The following is a 5975-nucleotide window of genomic DNA, read 5'->3' as shown; positions in this document are numbered from 1 at the left end:
ATATTGTTCTTATGCCCCAAAGCATTCTTAAATGTTACAGGATTCAAGAACAAGTAAAATAAATTGAATCATATGCCAGGGTTAAACAGGGTCAGAGAAAACACTTTAGTGACTTTACAAAGAATAATGAAGGCTCTAAATTAGGAGTAACAGACCCAGATGCTAGACCAGTACTAATAGAATCTCTGGCATTTGAAAATTCCAACTTAGAATGCAAAATGAAACATGAGCCTTAAAAGGTTACATCAGCACCTCTGGATCCTGCATACAATTAACATTGAGACATTAGACTATAATACTGAATCTTGTGTAAGAGAAACTGTTTCCAAAGGAATCAGAGACATTGAAATGTCAAATTTTTTAATTGTTGTATAGTAGGACACCTGAGAAGGGGTTGTAGACAAGGAATTCCTAGGAATAATATCTCCTCTGGGAATGGTAAGAATATCAGGACTCAGACAGCTTCAGGTATATGTAGGTGTGTTAAAGGCCGACATAGGGACCAATGAAAGCAGATCAACAAAAGATGGACAACTTACCTCAACAAAACAAAAACTGAAACTAATTTTGTACTAAAATGAGCAATAAAAGTGTGAAGTGAAAAGACCAGTGTTGGGAACCAGCCTTGACAAAATTATCTATAGCCAAGATTAGTACATAGGGATTTAGAAAATATAAGTAAATAATATAAAGATGCAAAATAAAATAGAGAAACATATAGGATAATATCTGGAAAGGATTCCAGTGAGTACTGAAATTCACCTACATTTAATTTAGAATTTCTTAAAATAGATAGGAATAAAATAAAGACTGCATCAACATGATACAAGGAAATGAACATATCTGTTGAAGGTTGCAGGGTATTTTCACAGTTCAACATTCTGTTGCTGGGACAAAACAGATCACACTTACACCCGAGATCAAAACATTCTGTAGGCAAACTATACGTGGGTGGGATCCAAAGTTATCTCCTTAAGAGAACTGGAAACCTACTTGTATTATTAGACTTTTGTTTGAGGTAGGAACATATCTACTTCTCTATTCCTGGAGTACATGGTCTGGCTATTAGCCACACCTGTTGACAATACCCTTGAGAGACCAGAACTCTCAGACCTAAATCTAGGTGGGAGCTTTGTATGAGGTGGAAACACAATAACCTTGAAGAAACTAGAGGTACGTTCCAACTCTCTGACCTTTGGACAATGTGGAAATTGGAGGACATTTTCAGGCCTCCACAGACCAGCTGTCTAGACTAATGAATCTCTGTCTTAGATGAACTGCCTATTTTCTGATTGAACAAAATAAACACACAGTGAAAGAGAGTAAACAAAGAGAGCTGGCTGGAAATGTGATGATATTCTGTCACCAAATTTTAAATAAAAAATTGACCAACACATTGAAGAATAAAATGATAAGGATTTGGAGTGTTTTAGAAATAATTCTGTAATATCAGAAAATAAAAAGCTACTTAGACTGTAAGAAATGCCACAAGGAAAAATGTTCAAGCATTTCTAATTATACTCATCTAAACTGGACAGTGGTGGTACATGTCTTTAGTCCCAGCACTGTGGAGTCAGAGGCAGGTGGATCTCTATGAGTTTGAATCCATCCTGGTCTACAGAGCGAATTCCATGACAGGCATCAAAGCTACTCAGAGAATCCCTGTCTTGAAAAGCAAAAACAAAAAAAGAATAAGAAGAAGAATAAAGAAAAAAAAGAAAAAAATAATCAAACCAAATTAAAACAAATACAAAAAATACAAAACCTCTAGTGGTTTAGATTAAAACAGATGTTGCAATCGAATTTAGAGTTGACCACTCTAACAATGGAGCATAGGATCATATGAGAAGTTATAGCATAAACATAATATGATTTAAATTTGCCATTAATAGCGTATTACTTAATTCTATTGTATAATCATGGCCAGTCATTGGTTTTTGGTAGTGGTTGAAAACATTTCTTAAAAGTGAGAAGCTATAAACCTAGTTATATGGGACATTCTGAAAAGGGATTTGACAGTCAAAATATCAGAAACATGAAATGGCATGGGTGTGTCAAATTGTGCATTTGTCTTAAGCATTATAGAAATTCCATGCCACTTTTTGTAGTACTTTTATTAACACAGATAGAATATTTGAGAGCTGTGGAGATGGTTCAATCAGTAATGGAATTTTCTTCTGGTCATGAGAAACAATATTCTGTTTTCTTGAATCCAAGTACAAAGCCATGTAGGAGGACATATTGTGAAAATCCCAACAAATATGTTCTAGGAGATAGAACTATCTCTATCCCTGGAGACTTGTAAGCCAAACAGTCTCTCAACATAATGATTTAAGGCCTATGAGATATCTAATTCTAAATACAACACAGAAAGAAGGATCTCAGTACCTGCTGCAATCAAAGTTATCCTCTCTCCATACTCTACTAGGCATGTAAAGAAATGCACCCAAGCACACATACAAACACACACACACACACACACAGAGAGAGAGAGAGAGAGAGAGAGAGAGAGAGAGAGAGAAATAGAGAGAGAAATAAGACAGAGACAGAGAGAGACAGAGAGAGAAACACACAAATACTCAAAATCTCACACACCCAAAGAATAAAATATGTTGTTAATGCAAGGCTCCAAGTTTTTGCCATTTCAAACAACATGTTAGGGATTTTGTATAGTCTTTGTGGTTCTGAATAAATGAGGTGGCAGGGATTGCATTTTATCCAAATATAAATGACCTGTATATCATAGAAAATACAAATATATATCATACCATATTTACAGTATGATTTATGATCTATGAATGAAAATAAAAGCTAAAGATATGAAACATCTTCATGTTTACAAAAGTATAAGTCAGCACTATAAATTTATATAAGAACTGGATACCAAATACAATGAAATTCATATAATGGCAAAATTTTAATATAGATATTAACATCATAGCTATGCGTCATCTGCTCTTAGTCCAAGTCTCACTGCCAATGCCTCATGTTATACTAGCTGGCAGAACTCCCAAAGAGGAGTCAAGGATGCAATATTTCCTACTTTGTCAAATATGAGGTCACCCAGGATGAGATCAAAGGCACCATTCTTCTGCTGGGTCTTATAAAGGCAGGTACCATACTGCATGCAGCACAGACTTGGAAGAAACTCCAGAGGCTCCAAGATGCTGATTGCCCTGTTCACAGTGGCCGTGCTGGCCCTGAGCTCTATTCAGAGCTTCAGTGAAGGTAAGACACTTGGTTGTTTGTTCAGTAAATCTGCTTTTAGGAAACAGATCAAATGTTATTCCTGCAAGATGCAGAGAGAAGAGGATTAGCACAAAGGCAGAAATGTAGAATCAGTACCAAAATATTGTGTTTGAATCGTCATTCCAAACAAGGAATTGAATGTTGTCATGTGTAAAATTGATTAAGGTTCGGATCAGGAGGTTGAAAAGGTAGGGCTGGATCTCTAGAGTCACCTCTCTGTGTTTTGAACGATAGAACAGGAAGGTTCATAGAAGAAAGACCCACTGTGAATCTCCTGTAATTAAGTAGTGGTAGATAACAGGCATCTTGCCTCAGTGAATACAGAACAGAAGAAAGGACATAGAGACATTTCTGGGTAGAATAGTCAAATAATTTTAAAATCCTATGTTTTACTTCTGTCTTGTCAATCAAAATGATGACTGAAAAATTAGTTTTCTAAGACCTCAAATTTTAGTTCCAAGCATAAAGATTCAATGTTTGATACCATCAATACATATATTCAGAGAAAATTTCCTTAAAAGCTAGTTGGGAATGATCATGAGGATGACTCACAAATGAGTAAAAGGAACAAAGTAGTAATCATTCAGTTGTTGATAAAAGGAAAGAAAGCATTTATTTCAGTACTAAACTTGCCACTTCTTGTGATGTATGAAATAAAGAACATGAGTCAGCATCTCAGATTATAATCACAGACCCTCTGTTGCAGCATTCCCCCACGGTCCTCCTCGTCACCATGGTCCTAAGCATGGCCCACCCCAGCTAGGCCCACCCCAGCGAGGCAGACCCCAGCAAGGCCCACCCCAGCAAGGCCCACCACAGCGTGGCCCACCCCAGCAAGGCCCACCACAGCGTGGCCCACCACAGCAAGGCCCACCACAGCAAGGCCCACCCCAACAAGGAGGCCCTCAGCAAGGCCCACCCCAACAAGGAGGCCCTCAGCAGAACCAAGGCCCTCAACCTGGAAACCAGCAAGGCCCACCCCAACAAGGAGGCCAACAGGAGAACCAAGGCCCTCAGCAAGGAAACCAGCAAGGCCCACCACAACAAGGAGGTCAACAGCAAAACCAAGGCCCTCAGCAAGGAAACCAGCAAGGCCCATCACAACAAGGAGGCCAACAGCAGAACCAAGGTCCTCAACAAGGAAACCAGCAAGGCCCACCCCAACAAGGAGGCCAACAGGAGAACCAAGGCCCTCAGCAAGGAAACCTGCAAGGCCCATTCCAAGAGGGAGGCAGACCTCAGGAAACTACCCAGGGTCAGGAGTCTCAGTGATCAAAAATACATCATCAGGTAGGATTTAATTTCACTGTTAATGAAGCATCTTATGCTTATTGTTTTGAAAGTACAAGCTGTGCTAACTCAACTTTAAGCACATTTATATTACATAGGTTAATTTCTCATTACTATTGCTATTATTTGGATATTCTATTTTTATACTACTATCATTATTTGGATAATCTGTGGTGCTATTGGGAAATGAATGATATTTTGTATACTCCTCAAGTTATTGTGATTGTGAGGAACAATGCGTATACATGCTTGACAACATGAGTTATATTGTTTGTGGAAGAAGTGCAAGGTTATTCATAAATTCTGCTGCCTCATTGCTCATGCCAGAAAACCCACCTAGTATGCCCAGAATAAGAAAAATAAATAAATGAGAAATCAAGGCATCAAGTTAACTTTTAAAAGTTAAGTCATCAATCCTCCTCACCTTCCCTATCAATAAAGGTTTCCACTAATTCCTTCAACAGTTTCTTAGAAATACAAACACATATTTGCTTCAACAGCACATATCCTAAAATTTGGAATAATACAAATTGAGATTAGCTTGGTTTCTGCACTAGGATTTCACATAAATTTGTGAAGCATTCCATATTTTAAAAAGAAAAAGAAATACACACAGAGATATTTTCTTATCTCTATATTACCCTTATATTAATTAAATTTTTTTAAAAAATAACATCCACAATAGTTTATAGAGACAGCATGTTTGTGTTCATATCTTCTGTGGTTTTGTTTTTTGCAGTAGTGAGTAGTAGTAACATTCTGTGACTCTTGCTGTCTTTGGTTGATTTTATATCCTGTCAATGGACTTTCAACTGGTTTTTGCTTTTCACTAGTATAAAATTTGTCTTAGTAACCCAACTTTATAAATATGTCTTATAGTTTAAATGAGTTTCTGAGATAAGGTTCATATACACCAGGTTGGCTTCAAACTTGCTCTGTGGAAATATATGCCCTTGAAGTACTAATCATCTTCCCTCTACTTCCCAAGTGCTGTGATTATATGCACATGCCTTATTAAGCTATTCAGCATTTTAACATACAACCAATAAAATATTCTTTTATTTATTTTTTTGGTTTTTCAAGACAGGGCTTCTCTGCAGCTTTTTTAGAGCCTGGCCTGGAACTAGCTCTTGTAGACCAGGCTGGCCTCGAACTCACAGAGATCCGCCTGCCTCTACCTCCTGAGTGCTGGGATTAAAGGCGTGCGCCACCACCGCCCAGCCAACCAATAAAATATAATTTGGATCTTTTTTTGTAGAGTGCACTATGTGCTAAATGGTTACCAAAAATGAATAAAAAGAACCAGAAAGGGAAGAGACAAAGAGTAGAGAAAGAGAAAAAAGACATGGACTTCTATCTACATCATTAAAGGTGTTAAAAAGGGATGAAAATTTTCATCTTGTTATGATTTCTTTATAACTTCTCTTTGTGTTTCT

General features: G+C 37.4%; 1 protein-coding gene and 1 non-coding gene across 2 annotated transcripts; both read left to right on the top strand.

Moving 5' to 3' along the window:
* The first annotated feature begins 3164 nt into the window (after nucleotides 1-3164).
* On the top strand, nucleotides 3165-4521 carry LOC119806575 (proline-rich protein HaeIII subfamily 1-like). The gene is made up of 2 exons (XM_038318355.2): nucleotides 3165-3228; nucleotides 3956-4521. The coding sequence occupies exons 1-2, from the start codon at nucleotides 3165-3167 to the stop codon at nucleotides 4519-4521; spliced, it is 630 nt and encodes a 209-aa protein (XP_038174283.2).
* Nucleotides 4522-5027: 506 nt separating this feature from the next.
* On the top strand, nucleotides 5028-5132 carry LOC119808546. Its single transcript, XR_005284474.1, has one exon. It is a non-coding gene; the product is annotated as a U6 spliceosomal RNA (small nuclear RNA).
* Nucleotides 5133-5975: the final 843 nt, after the last annotated feature.

Source organism: Arvicola amphibius, chromosome 2 (assembly GCF_903992535.2).
Source record: "Arvicola amphibius chromosome 2, mArvAmp1.2, whole genome shotgun sequence".
Classification (NCBI taxonomy): domain Eukaryota; kingdom Metazoa; phylum Chordata; class Mammalia; order Rodentia; family Cricetidae; genus Arvicola; species Arvicola amphibius.
This window is presented reverse-complemented; position numbering and strand designations above follow the sequence as displayed.

Excerpts from the sequence above, each read along its gene's own strand:
- LOC119806575 (XM_038318355.2), top strand. The coding sequence starts at position 3,165 with ATGCTGATTGCCCTGTTCACAGTGGCCGTGCTGGCCCTGAGCTCTATT. Across the intron at positions 3,229-3,955 it reads TATTCAGAGCTTCAGTGAAG|CATTCCCCCACGGTCCTCCT; the intron begins GTAAGACACTTG and ends CCTCTGTTGCAG.